This window comes from Dasypus novemcinctus, chromosome 21, assembly GCF_030445035.2.
Source record: "Dasypus novemcinctus isolate mDasNov1 chromosome 21, mDasNov1.1.hap2, whole genome shotgun sequence".
Classification (NCBI taxonomy): domain Eukaryota; kingdom Metazoa; phylum Chordata; class Mammalia; order Cingulata; family Dasypodidae; genus Dasypus; species Dasypus novemcinctus.
The window spans coordinates 49,329,417-49,353,188 of record NC_080693.1 but is presented as its reverse complement, the minus strand read 5'-3'; the positions used below and the strand labels follow the sequence as shown (position 1 = coordinate 49,353,188).

Below are 23,772 nucleotides of genomic sequence, written 5' to 3'. Positions count from 1 at the left end.
TCGTATATCCTCCTAGCAGTCTATTGGAGAGTTCTCAGAGGACCAGTCATAGGAAGATATTAAAATTTATTAAAATTAATTCCTCAAATTTAAGTCTAATAATGTTGATGAGAATCCTTGGCAAAATTCTAGGAAAGATGATTAAATGGCAGAAAACTTTTTTTTAAAATAGCCATTCTTTTTTTTTTTTTAATTTTATTTAATTCCCCTCCCCTCTCCCGGTTGTCTGTTTTCTGTGTCTTTTTGCTGCGTCTTGTTTCTTTGTCCGCTTCTGTTGTCGTCAGCGGCATGGGAAGTGTGGGCGGCGCCATTCCTCGGCAGGCTGCTCCCTCCTTCGCGCTGGGCGGCTCTCCTTACGGGTGCACTCCTTGCACATGGGGCTCCCCTACGCGGGGGTCACCCCTGTGTGGCAGGGCACTCCTTGCGCGCATCAGCACTGCGCATGGGCCAGCTCCACACGGGTCAAGGAGGCCCGGGGCTTGAACCGCGGGCCTCCCATGTGATAGACGGACGCCCTGACCACTGGGCCAAAGTCCGTTTCCCCAGAAAACTTTTTAAAAGATTGAAGTGATCACCAAGAACCCACATTGGTTCACTAAGAACAAATCATGGCAAACAAACTTCATTCACCTTTGAGCTAAAATTTACTATGTTGATAAATTAAGAAACTACCTCCAAAACATTTTACTTATTCATTTCATCCAGTCATTCAATAAAGTCTCCTAACTGAATTCACAGCTGGTTGAATAATTGACCTCAAAAACTGGGAGAAAATTTGTCACATGTTGCATGGGCTGTGACCTGCTCATTTGGTTGTCAGATTTGTTACTACCAGCAAACCCTTTTAATTTGAGCCAATGCAGTCTTCCTCTTACATGCTGTGTTGCCTACAGAAAGGGCAGGGTGATGAGAGGGTGAAAGGTTTTAAAACCATATCAAGGCGGCGGACTTGGCCCAGTACTTAGGATGTCTGTCTACCACATGGGAGGTCCGTGGTTCAAACCCTGGACCTCCTTGACCTGTGTGGAGCTGACCCATGTGCAGTGCTGATGCGCACAAGAAGTGCCGTGCCATGCAGGGGTGTCCCCTGCTTATGGGAGCCCCACATGCAAGGAGCGCACCCCATAAGGAGAGCTGCCCAGCGCGAAAGAAAAGTGCAGCCTGCCCAGGAATGGTGCTGCACACACGGAGAGTTGACACAACACGATGACACAACCAAAAGAAACACAGATGCCTGTGCCACTGACAACAACAGAAGTGGACAAAGAAGATGCAGCAAATAGACACAGAGAACCAGACAACTGGGGTGGGGGGGTGGGGAAGGGAAGAGAAATAAATAAATAAATAAATCTTTTAAAAAAAAACCATATCAGCAAAAGTCAGAGAATTCTCAGTCTGGAAAAGTGGTAAAAGGGTCTCTCCACTTACATTAACTTCTCCAAAATCACTGTCATGGTACCTATTTCCATAACCTCTATGCAGCATCACACATTATTGCCCATACCCTTCTTTTTGATATCATCTTCCTTTGGTATCCACAATTTTACACTTCCTCCCTTTTATAATTTTATTGTTATTCCCCTTTCTCTATGTCATTATTAGTTACTTCACTTCCTCTAACAAATGAATTGAGACAAATTTCAGTCCTTAACTTCTATTTTTCTATTCTTTCTTCCTTAGAGCAGTTGCCCCCACTCACCTTTGCATTAATGGTTGTTGAGCCTATAAACCCAGGTTTGCCACTTTCCTAAGCTCACATCCCACTTACTCAACTGCATGGCATATGCCTGTATTTGGATATCATACAAGCATCTCAAACTTAAAATGTCTGAAGCATCACTGATGTTTCTAAAATATGTGCTTCCCTAATTATGTCAATGGTACCACCATTTTTTAAGTAAAAACTTGGAAGTTGCCTTTGACTTTCCATATCCATATCTCTCATATCCAGTTTTTCATCATTTGTCACTTCCTCATCTATAGACTCTTGAATTTTTCCAGTCATTTCCATTTCCACAGCCAACACCTAAGGCAGATGTAGGCTAACTCACTGCATAGTCTTGTTTTCCCTCTGTCTCCCTTTCCAATATCCCCTACATATTGCCATAAGATCAGCCATCAAAAAATGAAGGGGACAGATCTTTCATTATGACTCCCTTTCTCAAGAATATTCTGGCATTCTACCCAGATGAAAATATTTCTAATCTTCTCCTTGCCTTTCAAACTGTAACTTACCTTCAAATTCCAATCTAAGTTATTTTCCCTTCAATGAGGTTTTGGACCCCAACTATGCCACTTACCAGCAGTGTGACTTTCGGCAGGCTGCTTAATCTCTGTTTCAGTTTCCCCATCTTAAAAAAAATGAGTGTACTAACAATACCTACTTTGTAGGGCTGTGAAAAGAATAAAATGAGTTAATATCTGTAAAGTACTCAGAATTAGTAAGTGCTATATAACACATTACATAAAATAATAAAAGCCTATGCATTCTCTAGCTCTTCCAAATTGGAAGTGATCTCTTCCCATATGCTCATCATTAATATATCACAGACATAACACTTAACCTGCACTATTTACTAAATTATGTTGTTACTCATGTTCGCACATATGATTTCTGTTAGCAACCCACATACACTACAAACTTGAGGATGAAGGTCATTTCATTACTTCCTTGGACCCCTGCAGGCCTTACTATCAGCCTTACCTACTGGGGAAATGCAAGTAATAATTATGCTTTGATATATTCCTAGTTTTTTGGAAATAACCCCTGGATTCTCCAAATCCTCAGTCCTCTGCCTTTGCACTATTTCTAGATCTGGCTTCCCAGATCTTCTCCAGAGGGTTTGTGTGTATGGTACAATCCACCTCTCTTGTTAGCCATCTCTGAGTGCACCATTTATTGGGACAGTGAGTCTTGGCAGGCAGACAAGAATCACAGTCTGTAGACAGAGCCACCGCAAGCCAATCTTGTCAGTACAATTCCTGCCGTTTCCTGACAGTCTGGTTGTTTTCCAAGCCTCCAATATGGAGTGCCATAGGGCCTTTAAGGAGAAGTAGTTGAGATTGGGAGAAGCTGGCTTTTTTCCCTCCATTTTTTCCTTTGGGAGGTCATGTGCCTGACATTTGACTCTAAAAACCATCTGAGCTGCCATTGCCATCATATAAAGAATGGTCCAGCAAAAGAGCAAAGTTTTGGATTGAATTGGTGTGAATGCTTCAGTAAATCTTCTGAAGATCATCCAAAGCCACACATAAATAATGAGTTTGGAATGGCAACAAGAATGCACGGGATGTGGCCTTCTGAATCAGACATATAGTGTTCCTGGAGTGGTGGGCTGTTCAGGGGAGAGAGTCATTTAAAACCAGGGTGTGGTGGGGGGAAAGTTTTTTGGAGCCAGTGGTCCCCGTACAGTTTGTATTTCTACCCAATATCACCAGCCCTTGTGCTGTGACCCCAACTGATGCACGGCACACAGCATTGAGGTATTTCATCTCCACAAACTCATGAGTTGCTATGTGCCAAAGAAAGTTCTGATAGCCTTATCAAAAAAGCAATACCAACTCCTTGTCGTGTTTGTAAAATCTCCCCCATTCAGAGGGTGGACTGGGTCATATTTTATAGTCTAGGCAGTTCCATGGGAATCAGATAGGAAGCCATATAGATGCTGCTGATAATTCCTTCACCTGGATGGAAATATCAAGTTGAAAATTTCCTTGCCAGTTCTCCCCCCAGAGCTTATGTTTGGCCGAGTTCACTCCGTAAAGTATAAATCATTCCTCTAGCCCAACAGCAGATGCTTGTGGAAGCACATTCCCTTTAAAAGTCAGTACTGGACTCAAAGGACGCTACCTAAGAACTTTACTCATCTGAACCTTATGTCTAAAGGGTTAACCCACCTGCAAACTGTCCTCCAGGATGAAATGCAGAGCCTGGAAAATTCAGGTTCTAAAAACCAGGTTTTTCACTCATTCATCCTATTTTGTATTTCCTTGAGCTGAAGACTTAACCTTGAGAATCAGTATGGTGCCTAAACATCACATTCTTCCTGATTTTTGCAGGGGGTTGGGAGGAGATGGCAAGGACCCTTTGGATTTGACAGGACTTATCTTATTTGTGTTTCCCTGTAGAACATCTCCTTGTTCAGATGCTCTGTGTTCTGTCTCCTCTCTACCACCCCAGCATGAACTCTCACCTCCCCTCCAGTTCAATCTCACATATACTATATGTGATCCCCCAGTCCTATAATTTTCTCTCTCTGACCAGTCCCTCCAGAGGCAGGCTCTGGTCTTCCATCCAGGAATATATTTGGATGTTGAGACAGATGATACCATGTACTTACCAATGAATATGAATGAAGTTTATATATTCAACAAGTTGAGGATTCCCAAGAGAGGAAGGGCTCATAGAGGAGTCCGGGAAAAGATGAGCAAATGTGATTGAGGTCTTTGTGGCTTTAGTCTTTTATTGTGGTTAGGATGTGGGGCCAAGGTGTGGAGTACCCCATGTGGTGGGCTAGAGGTTATGCTACTTGAAATTCCCTCCAGTGTGCAGAGGACTTCCTTATCAGGTCATTCAGGTGGTGATGGGGAGGAAAGATCATCAGGGACAGGGACCAGGGGGTCTTTCAATGGCCAAACACCAAAAATGGAGACATTTTTATTATATTCTCAAAACTCTAAGTCAACTCACAAGCAGCTCCCTCTACTTGGTGGGTGCCAACTTGCCTTCCCAGACTTCCCTCAGAACTCAGTGCCTCTGGAAGCTTTCCCTGACTCTCACACCCAGCTAAGCTACCTTAGGCAGTCCTATGCAGTAGTGTCCTATGCTTGTCTCTATTTTTGTAGCATTGTTACATTTGGTCTTTGGACTGGATTGAATAGTGTCCCCTTAAAAGATATCTCCAAGTCTTAGCCCCTGGCATCTGTGGATGTGGCCTTTATTTGGGAAAAGGGTCTTTACAGATGCAGTTAAGTTAAGGATCTTGGGATGAGCTCATGTTGGATTTTGAGTGGGCTCAAGGACTGATATCCTTATGAGAGAAAGGAGGAGATTTAAGTGACACAGTTTGTTTTTTTATCTTCCTCACAAGTGCTGCAATCTCTTAGAGAATAAAGCTTGTGTTTTGTTCATTGCTGGATCCCTGGAGCCTAGCACAGTGCCTGATACAAATGGAGGAGCACCTGGAAAAACTTCTGAACCCAAACTAATCATTCTGAGAGCAAAGGGCCCCTAAAGTCAGCTCCGGAGCAGGAGGGCTTCTAGTGGGCCTTACTAGATACAACCAAATCACAAAGGGCTTGATCTCCATGTGAATAATTGAAAGTACACTATAATTTGCACTTTAGATTGTTTATTTTTTGCCTGCAGGTGGATTTCTAGAACTGTTGGGTGGTGGCAAGGGTCCCTGTGCCAACATGCAGATACTAAAGTGCTTTGGCATGAATCCAAACTTTCTCTCCAGGTCCATGTTAACCAGTTTGTCTAGAAGATGGACAAGTAGTCTGGATGCTCTGATTTAAACCACATGCCCTCATGGGAGTCTCTGGAATGAGGGTTCCAATGGTGCAAATAACCCGTTGTTTGGTTTGGGTGCTTTCTTCTCTAGCTGAGCAAAGAGATGATTTTTTTTTCATCAGGAGGAGGTGAGTGAGTGAGGGTAAAAATATTTACTTAGGGACCACCTAGGCCAGGTCTGAAAACTCCTAAGCCAGGTGGGAAACATCAACCTAGTGAGAGTTCTCTGTTTTTTTAAAGAAAAAGAAACTACAGCTGGACGGGCTGGGAGCACTGGAGCAGACAGCTGAGGCACGGATCCCTGAAGCAGACTCAGCGACCACTGCCCTTTCGTGCTTTTCCATCGCCTCATTTTACAGATGACAAACAGCCCGGGCACTTCTTTAAAGCTCAGGGTTTACTTTTTCCTCCTTCTCTCTCCCTCTTTTTTCTAAAAGCCACAAGAGTGTTAGGTGATTTTTCCCTCCCTGGCTGAGGAACATTTATTACAGATGCTTAATCTGTCCGCTCTGCTTGGGGCTGCTCAGGCCCTAGGACCTAGGAGCTGAATCGTTGCCTTGGCAGAAAACGTTGCCCACACGAATAGGGTACGTGCTTTTTATTATTACCTGTTCCACAAGACAGTCATGGGCAAGGAGCAAACACTGCACTTATACTGAGCAGGCAGGAGAGAAGTAAATTGGAAACAATGCAATAGACACAAAAAAAATCGAAAGATTTGTCCCTGCGTTGGAGGAGTTTTGTTCAGATAGACACAAAAGATGCACGAACAAAGCAACTTTTTTTTGCTTCCAGATAGGAAAACCTGGTGCTTTGCCTAAACATTAATTTACTGAAATATATCATCCACACAAAAATATACACAAACAATAAGTATAGTAATAGTTGTGAACTTACAAAACAAACATATATAACATCATACAGGACTGTCAGGTCTCACCTTACCACCAACACCTTACATTGCTGTTAAACTTTTTAAACTAATGATTAAAGAGCATTGTCAAAATATTACTACTAATGATTTTCCCGCAACACTCCCTATTATTACTATCTTTATATCATTTATACATGAACATACATAAACAATTAAGTGTATAATAAAAGTTGTGAACTTACAAAGCAAACATGCATAACATCATAGAGGGGTCTTGTACATCAACCCTCCACCAATACCTTGCATTGCCATGAGACATTTGTTACAAATTATGAAAGAATATTGTCAAAATCTTACTACCAATTATAGTCCTTATCTTACATTTGGTGTGTTTTTCCCCCGACCCACCCTATTATTATTTTTTAAATATATTTTTTTATGACAGAAGTTGTAAACTTATAAAGCAATCACACATATGTGTAGAATTCCCAAACAACACCCCTCTATCAACAACCACACTGTGGTGGAACATTTGTTACAGATAAGATAATATCATCTGATTGTTACCACATCCGTAGTATACATTTGGCTCACATTTTCCATACTGCCCCATTATCAACACAGTATATCTTGGCATAGATGAAAGAACATTATATTATTACTGCTAACCACAGTCCATATGCCACTCCAGTTGTATTTTTCCCATGCATTCCCAACACCTGCGGTAGTGATGTACATTTGCTCTAGCTAACAAAGGACACTACTGCATCTGTACCATCAACCACAATTCTCATCCACCTCTTGGTTTACTGTGCTATTCAGTTCCATGGTTACTCTCTAGCTTTCTGTCAACTGGCATTTACATCCATAGTCTACCATTTCAGCCACATCCCCATTTATAAACTAGCTATTAGTCACTATTTGTTACCATCCATTCTATACATTTCCACAATTTTATAGTAAAGGTAATTAAAACTTACCCATATATTAAACATCGGTAGTCCATCTCAGTCCTCCTCTTATCTCCTTTAAGAGTCCACCACCTACCACCAGGTCTAGAAGATATTTTCCTACAATTTCTTCTAGAAGTTTTATGGTACTTGCTTTTATTTTAGGTTTTTGATCCATTTGGAGTTAATTTTTGGATAAGGTGTGAGATAGAGGTCCTCTTTCTTTCCTTTGGCTATGGATATCCAGTTCTTTCAGCACCATTTTGCTGAATGGACAGTTCTGCCCGGGCTGTGTGGGTTTGACAGGCTAGTCAAAAATCACTTGACTGTACATGTGAGGATCTGTTTCTGAACCTTCAATTGGGTTCCATTGGTCTATGTGTCTGTCTTTATGCCAGTACCATGCTGTTTTTACAACTATAACTTGGTAGTATGATTTAAAGTCAGGAGATCAGGGTTTGCTTTTCCTTTTTATGATGTTTCTGGCTATTCAAGACCCCTTATCCTTCCAAATAAATCTGATAATCATGTTTTCATTTTTTTTTTTAATGCTCGTGGAATTTTTATCAGGGTTGCATTGAATCTGTATATCAATTTGAGTAGAATTGACATTTTAATGATATTTAGTCTTCCAATCCATGAGCATGGAATGTTCTTCCAATTATTTAGGACTTTTTAAATTTCTTTTAACAATAGGTTGCAGTTTTCTGAATACATCATTGGTTCAGTTTATTCCTATTTGAGTTTTATCTGTCATATTTTATTTTCACCACTCTTTTGACACTTTTAGTTACTTTTATGGATATAATCTTCATTTCTAGACTCTCTTCCAGGCCCCTCTCTCCTGTCTTTTCTTTTCAGACTCTAGCACACCCTTTAGTATTTCCTGAAAATCTGGTCTCTTGCTTAGAAATTCTCTCAGTTTCTGTTTATCTGTGAATAATCTAATCTTACCCTCATTTTTGAAAGACAGTCTTGATGGATATAAATTCTTGGTTGGAAGTTTTTCTCTTGTACTAAATTAAATATATCAGACCACTGTCTTCTTGCCTCCATGGTTTCTCATGAGAAAGCAGCACTTCATCTTATTGGGTATCCCTAATATGTTATGCATGGCTTTTCTCTTCTTGTTCTCAGAATTTTCTCTTTGTCTTTGGCATTTGACATTCTGATTAGTATGTGTCTCGGAGTTGGTCTATTCATATTTTTTTGGATGGGAGTACGTTGTGCTTCTTGGAACATGGATATCTATGTCCTTCAGTAGGGTTGGGAAATTTTCTACCATTATTTCTTCAGATATTCCTTCTGCCTCTTTTCCTTTCTCTTCTCCTTCTGGGACACCCATGACATGTATGTTTGCATGTCCCTTGCTGTCTTTTAGTTCCTTAAGAGCTTGCTCAATTTTTTTCCATTCTTTTCTTTTTCTATTCCTTTGTATGTTCACTTTCAGAGGCCATTTCTTCAAGCTCACCAATCCTTTCTTCTGCATTCTCAAACCTCCTATTATATGATTCCAATGTTTTTTAAATTTCATTTATTGCATGTTTCATTACCATAAGATTTGCTATTTTTCTATATATGCCTTTAAATTTTCTTTGTGCTCATCCAGTATCTTCTTAATATCCTTACTCTCTTTAGCCATCTCATTGAATTTATTAAGGAGATTTGTTTGAACATCTATGATTAGTTGTCTCACCTCCTTTATGTCACTGGAGGCTTATCTTGTTGCTGTACCTAAGCCATATATTCCTATTTCTTGGTGTGGATTGTAATTTTTTGTTGGTATCTTGGCATCTGGCTTACTAGAGTATTTTTTTCTGGGTGCAGTTTTTCACTTTAATTTAGAGCTTCCCACCCTTTCTCCATTGCAGGAGAGAAAGCCACTCCTGGGGCAGCTGTTGTTTATCCCTTGCTTATTGTGTAGTAGGGTCCAAGGATGTAATTGGTGGAGGCTCAAGCTACCCTCTTTGCCCCAGGGACCAATGAAGCTTCTGCCAACTTTCTCCTTTGCCAGGGGTAGGACAGAGTCACAGCTGTGTGGAATAATGCAAGTCATGCAGGCCTAGACTGTAATTGCCCAGAGAGACTGATGAAGCCTCACACCCCAGGGATGGAGCTGCAGGTGTGGGCAGCAATCTATGCAGTGTAGGTCCAAGATGACTGCAGCTGCCCTGGCAGACTTCCGATTATTTGGTTTGTGCCAGCCAAAGTTATCTGCAGTTACCTGGATAGGCTAGTGCAGTGCTCACCAGCCTCATCCCTGCCAGAGGTGGTTCTGAAGCCTAGGCTAGGGCTGCAGGCTGATCTGAGTGAAAGAAACGAGTTCCTGCCATCACTGTGATTGTCAATCAGCCCAGCTTCCCCTCAGGAGTCAAAATGGTGGCCACTGGCCTCTTTCAAACTTGGACAGATTCACACTCCAGATCTTAGCCATCTGAGTCTACCAATCAGTAGTTGTTGGCAGCCAACCGTCTCCTCCTCCCCTATTTTTAGAAAATGGAGCTTCCAGTTTCAGCCACAGAACAGCTCCTGGCATGGCTTGTGCCAACAGAGTAGGACAATCACCAGCCTCCAGGGCTTGGCCAGTAATTTTCTGGAGAGACTGGCACAGGTTCCCGCAGCTTCCTCCCTGCTGGAGGTGGCACTGGGGCTTAGGCTAGACCTGCAGTCTGACCTGGATGGAAAGAAGCTGGTCCCCACCAGCACTGGGATTTTCAGCCCACCCCACTTTCCCTTGTGCCAGGCATGGAGTTAAGATGGCAGCTACCAGCCTTTTTCTGACTTGGACAGGCTCAAGCTTTAGCTGCTCTCAGGATTATACTTTAGCCTGCTGATTTACTCATCAGTAGCTGAGGTTGGAGCATACCCAACTGTCTCTTCCTCCATTTTTGGGAAATGGAACTTTCAATCCCAGCCACAGAACAGCTCCTGAGGCAGCTTGTGCCTCCAGGGCATGTAGCGCTCTGTTTACGAGTTTTCTTTGCAGATGGGCAGTCTCCTCCTTTCATTCCTTCAAGGATGTTGCAGGATGCCCTTCTGGCCTCCTGAAGCCCCCAAACAGATGCTTCAGCTAGCTCCAGAGAGCTCTGGGTGTTTACTAACTGCCCTGTAGCAGGAGCTGACTCTAGGAGCTCCTTACTCTGCTGCCATCTTGCTGGTTGTCTCTCCTTTTTGCTTTTCAAAGAATATTTGCATCCATGACATACCTTTATCCTCTCAAGATTCCTGGGATTTAAGGCAGGTGATATGATGCCCATTTTCCATGTTTGGAAGCGAAGAGGTTTTGCGAATAGGCCAAGGTCACTCAACTAATTGAGTCAAGATGGGACCAAAATCTCCATATGCTAGCAATAACTTCAGGCATCTTCCATCTTATTAGGAGCAGCTAACCTCTGTTGGGTCCTGTTCTAAGCACTTTGCATGCATTATCTCATTGAATTCTCACAAAGGCCCACTATAAGAGGTTCTGTTAGTATTCCTATTTTACAGATAAAGAAATTGAGAAATCAGAGCCAAGTCTGTCTAACTGAAAAATTCTTTGGAACTGTAAGTTACAAATTTTAAGAACCCATCTGCTGAAAGGATGCAGAGTAATGCAATGGTTAGATCAGGATGGTTTGATAAAGGAAATTTCTTAGAGAAAATGAACTTGGTGTTCACTTAACAAATGGGAGGAGAACGAGTGGGAAAATTTATAGTCCAGTTAAAATAGGTGAGGCCCTTTAGAAGATGCACGACTTTATTGCTAACTCTAACCCTATGTGAAAGGCAGGTTTCTCCTAATTTTACATGAAAGGGTAAAGGCCTGGAGAGATTGGGCATCCTGCTCACAGCCACATGGGTAGGAGCTTGATGAAGTCAGGATTTGCATTCAGGTGCGTCTGACCTCTGACAACACGCACGTCTCCTCTCTGTCATGCTTTGTGACACAACGGACATGACAGGTGACTGCAGGCTGTGTCTTGTGTGAAATTCATAAGGTTGGATATGATCATGTTGTTTACAGGAGACTTGAAGGAACTTTCTTTGATTAGATCCACATATTTGTTTTGGAGAACATAGGTGTAACATAACTAAAATGTTTGGGGGACAAACTTGCTGGGACTTGGCAGCAGTAGGTTTTAATTTTCTTTCTTGATAAATTAAAAAGAAATATTTTGCACTAAAGCAAAACACATAGATCTGTAAAAATTTCCATAATTTACCTAGCTTATTTCAGATTCATTTGACATTTTTGCCATGTTATTCTGATGCAAACACCCTCTTTTCTCCTCCCCTCTAATCTTATATTTTTTGTAGGGTGAAATATTAATGATTGCTACCATTTTTCAAGTACTAGCAATGAGATAGCTCACATCAGATCACATAACTCAACCAACAACCTTGCAAGGTAGGTGTTATTTATCCCAATTTTAAGATGAAGTAATAGAAGCCAAGGGAGGTTACATAATTTGTTCAGGTCACTTAGGGTACAAATGGCAGAGCCAGGATGTAAACTTGGTTCTGTACGATTCCAGAATCCATTTTCTTTCCATTGCCTGAAAGAAACTGGATAGTCTCTACGTGAAGGCAATGAAAAAAGTCTTTTAAGGTCATCTTTGTATATTTTAACTTGAGATAGTAAATAATAGGGAAAGAGATGACATGCTGTTTCTTTGTGCTTGGGATGGGCAGGGTGGGACTGGAGAAAAGAAAACACCTTCTTTGGAGTCCATGAAGAGTGATAGGATTTTGGAATGATGAGCATCTGGATAAGGATGGTGACTATAAAAATAAGAAATAGCATCTCAGGACCAGTAGACTTTGTAGAAAAATAATTCATGAGAATTGAATTACAGCCAAAGGGAAAGAAAGAGCTGAAAGGGACTATGACAGCAAGTTCTTGAGAGGGATGGTAACAGTGTCATAAATGTGAAGATTGATGATGATGAGCAGACCTTCCAAAGGCAGGTGTGGTTTTCTCCTAAGGATTAAGCAGAGATTAAGTAGAGGCAAGGCAGCCACTGTGAATGGCTGAACCACATGGAGTTGTATCAGTGGCTCAAGTCATGGTCAAGCAAAGAGAAGGAACTTCATCAGAGAGGGAGATTTTACCACCACCAGTCACTCCTCAGATGTGAAGCCTTGAGTTTTGCTGGCTAAGAGCTGTGAAAAATATGCTTGAGGTCAGTGTAAAAAAGAATCCTGTACCGAACCATAAGTGTTTCTGCACCAGGATGGCAATCACATTCCACCATGAAGACCCTTCCACAAGCTCAGAAGTAGGGAAGAATGCCTCTGGAGCTGTCCAGCTCCTGGGGTTCCAGGGGAGTTCCTATCAATCCCATGGCCATTCCTAACAAAGCCACACCTCCTAAAAATGAACTGAAACTTGAATTATTTTATTATTCATTCTTCAATATCTTTTCACTGAGCACCTTCAGTTTCACTGTGTAGTATGTTGAGATCACTTATGGCTCTTCCTTATTACCCTGTGGATGTTATTATGTAAGTTTTGCAGCCTGGATTATTCTCAACAGCTACACATCCTTGTTTCAAATGCTTATGCCCACATTCTAGATATGACCCACTGATATATTTTGCTTAACCTATACAATGTTTGTTAACATTTTCAATCAACATTTTTAAATTGTGAAATTTCACATAAAATCCCAATGTTCAGTTTCCCTTACAAAAGTAAAAAGCTCTGCCAATCCTGAGTTCACAACTACACTTATGGTCCCCACAAGCAGCTGGGGCTGGGTCACTGCTATTTTCTTTTCGTATAGCACTTTGTCTCTGTTTTATCATGGTCCCCACCACTCCTTATTGCATGTCACCAGGCCTATTTTCCTTGTTCACCTGGCCTGTTTGGCATTTAAGTTTGAGTATCCAACATATGATAATGGTTGGTCCAAACAGAAGTTAATTGGTGCCCAGAAAGTATGAATGCACTTGAGTGGTAGGTACAACTGAATTCCAGTTCCTTCACCTTTCCTATGTGTGCTCTTCTCCTAATTATGTTATCTCCCCCAAATTCTCAGCACTTCATGATAAATTTTGAACACCAAGACATTGCCCCTTCCCTCCTCTTCAGTATAATGTAATCCCAGGTTAGCCTTTTTCCATGATGCCTTACTCATAGATCCCTGGCACAAGCAGAAAGATCTCACCAGCTGATTGGGGATATATCAGGACATTGCTGCCACTCAAGTCATGTTTTAAGAGAGGAGAAAGGATGTGACCAAATAAAATAACTAATATTACTACTTGGTGTAGGATGTAAGGCACTAGAAAAGTACACAGAGTTGAGGCAAAGTTGGGAAAGCCTAAGACGCTGGACCTGATCTTAGGACAATAGATAGCTGTGGCCATATCTTTGTCTAAGGTGTAGCATGACCAGAAAAAATGATCAGCCTGGATAGATCACTCAGGGGTTGGGGATAGGGTAGGGGGCAGGCTGGAAGGGAGAGGGACCAGAGGTCAGGAGACCACTCTGGAAGATGTGGCTGGGAGTTGCCAGGCTTGGAGTCTAGTCCCATCTCAGTACTCATCTGTGACCTTCAGATGACCTTAAAATACTAGCTCTCTATTACTCTGTTGTGTCCCTAGCACTCCCCTGTGCTATTTCTATAATGACGGTGCAGTGAGGACAGGCTCTGCTCCCTTTGGTTAGAATCCCCCACTTCTACCCCGGTTGTCTAGTTCATGATGTTGACCGTGCAAAGCATGTATTTGGTCACTATCACCTACAGAGAATGAGAGAGAAACCTGGGATCAGATATTCCAAAACTATAGGGATAGCCAAAATTCTGAAGTCTGGTTTTCTTGAATTTAGATTATTAGTCATTTTGTAAAAGAGAAGCAGCATTATAGCATGGGGACAGTGCTGGCTGGGGCTTAATATGTCCTTAACCAGAGTTCTTTTGAGGAGACCAGGAAAAAGCCAACAGTATTGACAAGAAGAAATAAGCATGTGACTGCAAACTAACTGGGCCTGTTTGCAGCACTGGGCATTGGGGTTTCACACCCACCATATGATAGACAAAACCACCAAGAGAGCTGGATTGTGTCCATTAAATAAATGTATTACTTCTATTACTCTCAGTTACCCTTACTGCAATTGGCTTAAGTATATTTAATGACCCAGTCCCTCATCTTATACAGATGTTAAACTTTTTTAAGTAAGCAGATGCAGTACCTTCAACTTCTTTTGAATCCTCCCTATGGCCTAATACAGTGACACTCAATAAAATATTGTCAAATTGACTCGTTGCTCTTCAATTCTTTACTCTATGTATCTTGTACCTACTATACAACAGGCATCTTAGTAGGTATTAAAGAGGCAAACATGAATGACAGTAGTGCCTTCCCTTAAGTAAGATTACAATCGGGTAGAGGGCTATCCCTCTACCAGAGGCTAAGTCATTGTAATACATGTTATAAGGAAGATCTATAAAAAAATGCTATGGAAGCTAAGCTTGGCAGGGCAGTGATGGAAACTTCCTGGAGCAACCCATGCTACAGGTGAGCCTTAGAAAATAAGTAATGGAAGAAGCTCCGCATCAACAGAGAAAAACATTTACATGCACATGTGTGCATGTGTACATGGGTGTGTATGTGTGTAGTTTGTTTTGTTTTGTTTTCTGTATCATCGTAACTTGTTATGAATAGCATCACCCTATGGTTAGACCAGGTGCTGAGGTGACTATTAATAGTTATTGCTTCTCTTATTATTTATTTTTCATTTTCTCCTATTGTCCAGCCTCCATTCAGATAGAGAGTTCCTGTGAATTCTCTATTTAAAAACTGATTAGGCATGGGATTGAAGAAATGGAATTAGATTAGGAGAAATGTGCTGGGCTCATGTCTCTCCTTCACTGCCATTCACTCTGTGGGCCTCCAGGTAAGTCACGTCCACTCCCCGAGCCTGAACTGCCCATCTGTCAAGCGACTCATCCTTCATACCTTGCTGGGCAGGCAGGGCATTGGAAACACATGTTCTTTCCATGGCCATTCACGCAGCAAATGTTTTATTGAGCATCAACTCTGTACCAGGCACTGTGCTAGGAATGGAGGCCCATCCAAACTCCCCCAGCTACTGATCAGAGTTGTCTCCCCTTGAGAGATGAGTTTACACAGTAGGTGTCCTTTGGTAGATTCCCTAAGGAAATTTATTCTGAAAAGGAAAGCCAGCCCCCACACCTAAAGTGCCCAGACTTCTAGGAAACAGCCAGGTGGCTCTTCCAACCCATCCAGGAGCCAACAAATTCCAACCCAAAGCTTCAACTAAGCATCTTAACAAAACAATTGCTTATCTGATTAATATTCAGCATTTTCTGAAGGAGGCAGAAACACATCCCTTCCAAGCTTCCCCCTCTCTCAATCTCTCTGTCAATCTCCCTCCCACCCTGTCTCCCTTAAGATATATATTGGAATCCCACCCCTTCTGGGGCCACAAGCACCAACACAAATCTGGTGGCCGCATCATCGATAAACCTGCTCCCTCACCACTGTGTGCCTCCTAAAACATTATTTTTCACTGTTTCTTTCATTCTTTGAAAGTGGTTTCTTTGTCAGGAAGCATGTGCGGGCTTCCCCTCCCACTCCTCTTGGCCCTGCGGCGATTCCAACACTCCTGGAGCCAGGCCGCGGGCGAGGAGGCCGTACTTAGCTTCCCGGGACAAAGCCAGGGTTCCCCTGGCAACCCAGACCGTGTGAGGCTCGAGAGGGGCTTTCCCTCCCAGGTTCTCTTTCAACCCAAGAGCCCACCCCCAAGTCTCCCATGGAGGCGTCTCTGACCAGGGTAGGGAAACAACAGTTCTGCATTTCGGTAATTGGGATTTGGAGACAATTGTGGTTTTGCATTCAACAGGCAAGAAAATGTGAGGAGAGTGAGAGAGTGAACTGTGGTGCGAGCTGGTGAGCATCTCAGGCCTGGACAGAGGGAGGGCTGATTTTGTTTCTGATCACAGTACAAGCCTTGGTCCAAAGTAGTTGGGGGCTACAAAGTGTGTCTGCTTTTTGGGAAGTGGGAAAATGGAGAAGGATGGAAGGACAGAGGCTTCTGGAGGCAAGTTTTTGCTTTGTTTTCTGGTTTCTCTCCTAGCCTTGGCTTTTTATTTATCCGAGTTGGAGACCAGGGATTGCTGTTTCCATGTTAATATCCACACTTGCTTATTGTTTCTGTCAGCCTAGGCCTGCTCGTGCTCTCTCTCTTTTTCACTTTCACTCTTTGGGGATTTTATCGACATTATGATGGACAAGAAAGATTCGTTCTAAAATTGGGAGTGAGCTTTTCTTACGGGAGGTCATCTTGGAACTGCTGCACCAGGGTTAGATGCTGTCAGGACTGACTGACTTCTGTTCCTCTATTAACTTGGGGATCGTGTAGGATTTTCAACCCTTGTTAGTGACCCAGGTTAGTTCAAGACCTCAAATGTTCCTTTGGTTGATGGAGGAAATATCTGTTAATGGCTTGGCTAACATTAATTGAAAGTTCCTACAATAATTCAGAAGTTTATTATTGAAAAGTAGGGGTTGAGGGATGGTTGGGAGATACAGAGTGGGAACAGTAATTAAGCTCTTTCATTTCATCCCAGACCTTTGGAGTAGGTGGGAATCCTGCTGTAAAGGCTTCTAGCAAGTGTCCCTCCAGTTTAGGGGTTTTGCCAGAAACAGAGATATGTGCAAGCAATGAATAAATGGAAGAGGCCAGAGCATCATTCAGTTTTCCATTCCATTTCTTCCTTTCCCCTTCCCCTGTCCTGCTTCTTTCCTGTTTCTTTCTTGTTCTTCTTTTTTTAAAAACCACATCCAGATTGAGTTCTAGTGTAACTGTTTAGGGAAGCTCTGAAACAGGTGCTTTAAGGTTCTCTTTGAGGTTAAACTGGTTACTGCATTAATCCATTAACCATTTCAACACACACACACACACACACACACACACACACACAAAACCCTTTACCTTTTCTCCTGTGTTCATTCTTTCTGTATTGTATATTTTCTAAGGACAAGACAAAATAATATTTTTGCAATTTGTTTTGATAGAGGCAAGCAAGTAGCACATTCCTTCCCACTACCGGAAGAGGGAGCAAGGCTTCTCACCACTGATATTTGAATCACTGCTCTTGGAGTGGTGGGCAACTGGGCCTACACCATCCACTCTCTGTTACCTCATTCCAATATATTCTTTCATTTATTCAATAATTCAACAAAGAATTATTGAAAACCTACCAAGTCAGGCACTGTTATCAGTGAACCAAGCCAAGTTTTTGCCCTCATGATGCAAAAGAAGAGGTGGGAAAGGGGGAGGGAGTCAGATAAATGCATGATATATTTCCTAGTGCAGTAAATGCTACAAAGAGAAGTAAAGCAAGGTAAAGGGACAGAGAATGCTAGGTAGTGCTATTTTGGTTAGAGTGATCAGGCGGTGATCACTCTTTGCAGAGGTGACCTTTAAACTGAGGCATAAATTAAGTGAGGAATGAGCCATGCTGATACTGGGAGGATAGTATTCCAGGTTGGGGAACAACAAGCACAAAGATCTTGTTGTAGGAGCCTGCTTGCTTGATTAAGGCAGAGCCAAGAGCATGTGGCTGGACCAGAGTGAGTGAAGGAGAGGAAAAGAGGTCTGAAGGGTTGGAATGTGGTGGCCCAGTTCATCAGGGACTTGTAGGTCATGGCAGGGACTGTGAATTTTATCCAAAGTATGGTGGGAAACCATTACACAAATTTCCAACAAGGAAGAGCTATCTGATAGCTCCATCAACTGCATGGAGAATAGTGTACCAAAAACCACATCTGCAAAATAATTGGTTAACGTGGAGGGACTGAAACTTAGTTACATGGGAAGCTATATGGTGTATGGAAAGCTCAGGTGTGTTTGGATGAATTCTGGGTGTGAATTCTGACCTTTCTATTTACTCAAGATATAAATTGGGCACATTGTTTAACCTCCCTGATTTCTGATTCCTCACCTTGTAAGGGAAGGATCATATTACCAACGTCAGTGAGTTGTGAGGAAAAAAAGAGTAAGATAACCTTTGTAATCTCAGAACAGATAAATGCTCAAATGGCCACCGTTATTATGGTCGGAACAAATCTCATGTCCTTTGTACTATTAGCCGCAGGTGAGTAAGACAACAGGAGTTGTGCTGGTCTCACCCATTATCCTCTGAATGCCATGATGCTTGTGAGGGGAATGGGAAGTGGGAAATGAAGAGGTCAGGAGACTTGCTCAAAGCCATGCACCTGCTCTCAGGACTATGACTAGGGATCCAGGTTTTGTATTCCTGCCTTGTATTCTTTTTACATCACAGGGTGGCCCAACTCCAGTCCACAAGCCAAATCCAGCTTGCTGCCTATTTTTGCAAATAACATTTTCTTGGAACAAAGCTGCATTCATTCATGTACTGTGTCTATGGCTGCTTTAGGGCTACAACAACAGAGTTGAATAGTTGTAACAAAGATGATATGGCTAGCAAAGGCTAAAATATTTACTTCCTGGCCCTTTTCAGACAAAATTCTTCAGTTCCTGATTTACACTCTTCTGCTCCCTGCGTTGGAATGACTTTATTATATTTAGCTTAGGTATCATCCTTCTCTGGGTCTCCAAACCAGTGGGACTGACAGAAAATGGGAAGGGAAGGGCAGAAAATGGGAAGAATGAGGAGTCTGGACAAAAGATGTGAATCAAGAGGAAAGGAATACTAAATCTTTGCCTTCAGATATTTTGGATCCTAGAGACAAGTGTCTAAAATGGAGGTGAGGAAGAAAGGGGAAGCCTTGGGAAACAGGCTTGTGGAAGCATTTTAATTTGACCACTTTAGCTTGAATGTACACTGGTGAGTGGGTCTGTCTGAGACATACCAACCACTGCTCATTGTCCTATACCCAGATGACATCATGTGCACACTAGGCAACAAAGCTTTCTTATTCAGAGAGACAACAGCTCAAATTCTTAGGGGCCTGCCTGAACAATACTCTTCCTCTCTCAGTACTTTAGAAGTATGTGGAAACTACAGTGTGTTGCAAGGGACAGTTTTCCTTGCCTGGTGCTAAAGAAGACCATAGATTGGCCTCAGTGCCTTTGATCTCCAAGTTCTCATTGACACACTTAAATAGATCCTTCAACAAGGACCCTAATGGCTTAAATCTACCTTTGCACTCAATCCAAACAAATGATCATTTGGCTACCTCAAGCTTTTAATTCTGTGTTTGAGGATACATTTATAGACTTTAAACTATAGGTCAGGAAGCAATGGAGATGTCCCTGGATTGTATGTGTGGAATCTGAGCTTAAGCTTCACCTTTAGGTGCTCCTCTGGACTCTTGGCTTCAGACTTCAGCTTGCTGCCTTAAGTTGTGGAAACTGGGTTACACAGTTCTTCAACTCCAGGTAATATAAATACAGTACCATGTATTTCTTGGCCCTCTTAACTTTCCATCCATCCTACATGGAGAATACCCTAGCTTTTTGGAATGCTAAATAATCCACCAGATCCATCAGCCATGGTGTTTCAGAGCTAAGTAAGCTCATTCCACTGATCTAAGGAACAGATGTGCTAATTTTTTGCATGCTTAGAATGCCTCAGCCATTTGAACACCATGGAGTCAGGTGTTGGACTAGCCATTCTACACACTAACACCCTAGCTTATTCACAGACAGAGCAGCTACTCACACATATACCCCCAAGGGTTTTCTTGCCCTACTCCTGGAAGAAGTTCAGTAGCTGTGAAATCAAGTGGCATGATAGCTCAATTCCAACATAGTCTTGCTCTCCCCCCACCAATCCAGAATTATTAAAAAAGAAAAAGAAGAAAGAAAACTTTCCTTAGGCTCAATAAACTATTTCCTTTCCTTTATCTACTTCCATACTGGTGCTTAGATGCGGTTAGGGTCATCGCAGGAATGCTTAATAGAACTGTAAGAGAAAGCGGCAAATCTAAAATACTGCTGGCTAGTATCAGAGCTAGTAGCATTCATTATGCCAATGTGGGGCTCTAGGCAAAACAAGTATAAATGGAACAGCTCCTGTCTTCTGGTAGCTTACCATTGATATAAAACACTGAAATGAAATGAGCAAGCAGATTCAAGGAGAAGACAGACAACTAAACGGCATGTGGAGAGAAAGGGAATGTTACAGAAGGAATCCGCGCTAAAAATAAATGATTTTTTACAAATGTGGTTAACTTTACTGAGACTTAAATTACTAAACACAGCATGCGTTTTTTCTCCCTGAAATAAAAGCTTTGAGAAAATTTGAGCTGCCTCACATAAAAAGCTACAGAAAAGGAAGGTATCTGTGAAAGCTTTTAAAATTATGCTGTATTTCCAGTATGAAAATTATCAGGAATAAATAATAATATCAGAAGTAAACTGATGTGGAATTGCTTTATTTCAATCAATTTAGCCATTTGTGCTGTCCCATTGAAAAGATTTCCTAGCATTCTTATTTATGGAAGATTGGAAGATATCTGTATACCTTCATCCAAGACCTAAATCTTGGCAAAAAAAAAAAAAAAGATAAAGGAGGAGGAGGAAAAGAAATAGGCCAATTTCATTACATTCTCTGCAGTGTGACAATTTCCCCTGTCTCCAAAGAAAAAGTAATTATTCATTTTGTTTTTATTCTATAGCCAGAAAATGATATTCAGTGCTAAAAATGATATTTTGTTTTGTGTTTAGTTGGATTGGAACCAGCTATTGACTGAACCAGCAAGGTAATGCCTTTATAAATCAGCCTTTGAGTCTGTAATGACCTAATATTCATAATTTAGAATCAGACATCTGTCACACAACCCCAGCCATGTCTAGTCCCTGCTTTTTATTTCAGGATGTCAGAGTTGGCCTGGGCAGTTGGTGCTTTTGTGATTTCTTCAGCAACTCTTAAATAAATGTGAGATTATAGCATTATCTTTCTCCAGCCAGCACTTACTGATGCAGATACAATTTTGTTCCCATTTTATATGATGTTGACAAATAGTAACTGATGGATGTTTTGGCGCAAGGCAATTCAAGCTAGTTGTGCATGAGAGTACCTGTTGGAGTGCGCTCTCTCTAATGTCCCCCTTTCCGAGGCACAGTAGTAAGATTGTAGCACCGGCAGTTTCATGTTTTCCTTGAACATTGTCAGCTTTATAGTATGATGAAATGGTTTCAAATTTGGGGTTTGGATTATATTTTTGTTTGCTGGACAGAAAGTTTGGAGGGGCAGAGAGAAACAGGATTGTCAACTTTTCCGCACGTTGTCAGAGCAGGGATGGTAATGGAAAGAAAATTTTTAAAATATGGAGTATGAACTCGGGGCAAGCTGGAGGCTTGGCCAGAGAAGGGGGACAGTGGGAGAGTAGGAGAGCAGGAGGCCTGGGCCACCTGGTGTTCATCTCCTGCTGTGTGTTTGTAGGGCAAAATAGTCAGGGTACTTAGTCAAGGTACAGTCTGCTTTTCAGACACAGATGGAGCAAAAGGGAGATTAATACATGTGGTTCCAAGCACCTTTCATGTCTTTACAGCTAAACATTATTTATAGAAATCAATTAGTCCTCTGTCTCTGCAATTTTATTATAAGGCTCTGTCCAAGTTTCTGGCAAGCTCTTTAAGAGGATGATTGATGGAAAACTTTCAGAATGAATAAAAAATGAAGCCTCCCCTAGGAATCAGTGTGGTGGAGAGAAAGGTAAATGATAAAAATTACAAACTCTGCAAGTCCCTAAGAAACTAGCATAGGATCAGTGTGGTCCTTGTTACTTTCTCTTTTTCATAGATTTCTTTCTTCTTTTCTCTTTCTTTCCTTCTTTCTTTCCTTTCGCACAAACACTCCTGCTTGTTTGCTATGGAAACTTTCAGAGAGTGTGATGCCTACAACTGAACTTGTGGGAAAGTAAAGGTTTATTCATTTGCCAAGCTAGTAAATGCCACTTTGATTACTGATGTTCATAAGCGATAAAGAATCCCAGGAAAAATGGAATGGAGTTCTCATGTTTTGTCTTATGGAAACTTTTATAAGAGATGGGAGCCGCCAATCAGCCTCCATTAAATGAGTCATTAGAGGAGTCAAGTGATGATAAGTAAAATATCCCATTGCAATGAATTCCATGGAAGATTTAAATTGGTTTATTCTGAAATTCTTTTCTTCGAAGTCTGCTACCACAACTCACATGGGTTAGAAATGAAACAGAGATGATGTCTTGGAGGAGAAGAAGGAATTAACCAATAAAATGAAGTTTGAAACCCAGGAGAGAAGAGGAGAGGAGCCAGTGGCATACGGGGCACAGGTTCTAACTCCAGCTCCCTGTGTCTTGGTGTACAAGGAAGCTCTGTTTTGATAACTGTTGTCAGAGGACAAGAGGGTTCTTCAGGTTTCTAATAGCTGAGATGGTGGTGGTAGCCAGGGTTAAATAGAATTAGAGGGGATTTGTGGTGTCTTGCTTTAAGGACTAGAATGGATGATGGGTGACTTTAGGACAATTTCTTAATTCCATTCAACCTCAGTTTCCCCTTCTATAGAATGAAGTTTATAATAGCACCCACCTTAATGCCATGAGATCCCACATTAAAGGGTTTAACAGAATGTAAATACAACAGACTCTCCTGGGGAAGCATCCTCAGGGCTAAGAGGATTCAGAATTCTCTTCCTCATTTCTTAAGGTTTGGTGTTCAACACAGAACTGGTTCCTGTTTGTAACTGTCAAATGTATCTGAGAAGGTCCTATTATAGTAGGTGCCTTGAGGACAGGAACTCTTTATCATCCATTTGTACCCCATTCTACAGTACTCGATATAGTCCTTTGTATACAGGAGGTACTCAGTGAACATTTTCTGATTTAAAACTAACTCCCTAAGTTTAAATGGAATTTTCCACTTGCTTAATTCGAGCTATGGGTATAGATATATGCGGGCTTTACACAAAGATAGTTTAATAATATATGGACTATCTCATTTCTAAATATTCTGAATTCTCCACATTACACAGAATATTTTCCAGCTCCTAGTTTAGTGAAATCACCTAACACAATACCTCACACATAATATGTGTTTCATGAACATTTACTGAATGAATTAATGACTGAATACATAAAATCTACATAAGACAATAAAAGAGAACTAAGCAATTAAGAAGTTTTAAAATAAAGTTTTTATTATTTTTTCTTTAAAATTCCAAGGGAAAAAAATTGCATGAGCAGAATTTGAAAAATAATTATTTGCACATTACAGAAATGAGTCTTCTTAACCTAAGATAAAACAGAATTTATTAAAAGATTTGGGGCACCTTTCACAATCCATGAGCATGATAGACAAGCATACTCATAAAATGGCACAATACAGGTAACACAGATTTATGAAACTATTTAGCATCCTGATTGGCTAGAATCATGAATAGGCTTTTCCCATCTTTCTCCCTCTTGTTCCACTTGAGTAAAAATGTCCCAGGAGAAAGTCTGATTGCCCT

The 23,772-nt window shown here is 41.4% G+C and overlaps 1 protein-coding gene across 6 annotated transcripts in view; it reads left to right on the top strand.

Annotated features, from left to right (window-relative positions):
• The window catches only part of ANKFN1 (ankyrin repeat and fibronectin type III domain containing 1), a 411,393-nt gene that overhangs the window by 74,106 nt on the left and 313,515 nt on the right, over positions 1-23,772 (top strand). Inside the window, exon 1 of one of the 6 annotated variants that reach the window (XR_011646849.1) lies at positions 15,985-16,124. The exons of 3 other annotated variants lie outside the window; for them this stretch is intronic. Coding sequence is in view for 1 of the 3 variants with exons in the window: in XM_071210554.1 (XP_071066655.1) it covers positions 16,368-16,391 (24 nt within the window). In the remaining 2 variants the exon portion in view is untranslated. Of the gene's footprint in view, positions 1-15,984; positions 16,392-23,772 lie in introns of those variants that run through there. 2 more of the 6 variants (XM_071210555.1, XM_071210554.1) reach the window with 2 other exon arrangements.